Source organism: Aplysia californica, unplaced genomic scaffold (assembly GCF_000002075.1).
Source record: "Aplysia californica isolate F4 #8 unplaced genomic scaffold, AplCal3.0 scaffold00034, whole genome shotgun sequence".
Taxonomy (NCBI): Eukaryota; Metazoa; Mollusca; class Gastropoda; order Aplysiida; family Aplysiidae; genus Aplysia; species Aplysia californica.
In genome coordinates, this window is record NW_004797304.1 from 1,129,462 (window position 1) to 1,130,614 (window position 1,153).

The 1,153-nt window shown below is 38.7% G+C and overlaps 1 protein-coding gene across 1 annotated transcript in view; it reads right to left on the minus strand.

The window, feature by feature from the left end:
* Positions 1 to 1,153, minus strand: part of LOC101859762 — a 26,746-nt gene that overhangs the window by 13,333 nt on the left and 12,260 nt on the right. The window contains exon 4 of the mRNA XM_013091349.2: positions 595 to 764. Coding sequence (XP_012946803.1) covers positions 595 to 764 — 170 coding nt within the window. The remainder of the gene's footprint in view (positions 1 to 594; positions 765 to 1,153) is intronic.

Genomic DNA, 1,153 nt, shown 5'->3' on the forward strand with positions numbered 1-1,153 from the left:
GGGGGAGGGAGAGCAAATAGCTCGTATATATAGACAACAATAACAGCATGAAAATCGTGACAGTTTAAGTTGGAAAAAGGATCGTGGTATTAAAAAAAAATTAATTCAAGACCACAGACATATCATATCTGGTGACTGTCTGGATTGTTATATAACTGTAGATCAAGTTGCACTGAAAAATTATTGCATGCACGTTTTTATCTATTAATTTATGTGTGTGTAAGCTTTTGTAAACACATTTCCCAAAGGGGATCAATGAAAGTATTTTTTTTCCTTCTTTCTTGGTTTCCTGTCTGTCTGTCTGTCTGTCTGTCTGTCTGTCTGTCTGTCTGTCTGTCTGTCTGTCTGTCTGTCAGTCTGTCTGTCTTTCTGCCTGCCTGTCTTTCTTTCTTTCTTTTTATTTTTTAAAATTCCTTTATCTATTTCTTCATTTCTTCATTTCTTTCTGTCTTCATCTCTATCTTTGTTTATTTGTTTGTTTCGTGTTTTTTTTTGCTATTCATTTATCCATATAAATATATGTTTCTTTTTTCTATTTATCTATTCCTTAATTTTATTTCCCTATTTCAGGGACAGAACGTACCAACATCCAACTCTCCATGCAGCTGGTCAGCAATGATGGGGTAGATGGCTGTAACGTAGGCTCCGATCTGACCGGAACCTGGGATCTCCTTACCGCCAACAATCTTCATTCCGAGACCGCTCCCTGCGGAAACAGCAAGGCATTCTGGGTCAGAACAATCATTAAAAGTACATGATTTGACCTATGTCTGGGGGTCACGTGGGAATACAGGGTTGATTAAAAGTCCACGCTTTACGGCGAGACGAATTGAATTAATTTGGCAACGTTAGAGCGGTCTGAATTACTGGTCCAATTACGAGGCTTGAAATAGTGCCCGTGGACAGTTTTCTAGGTTGATATAAATCTATTGCTGGTGAGAACACCCACGCATAGATGGCTTGATAATAAATGATTCTATTAGATGTAATTTACCCAGTTTTGGGTAACATTAGTATACTTGAAAGGAATAATGTATTTTTTCCTTTTCAACGTCACGGTGATCATGATTTTTTTCACCCACCCCCCACCCCCCAGTCTTTGTCATTTCCTCCCACATCATCTTCTACTTTTCCTCCTCCTCCTCCTCCTCCT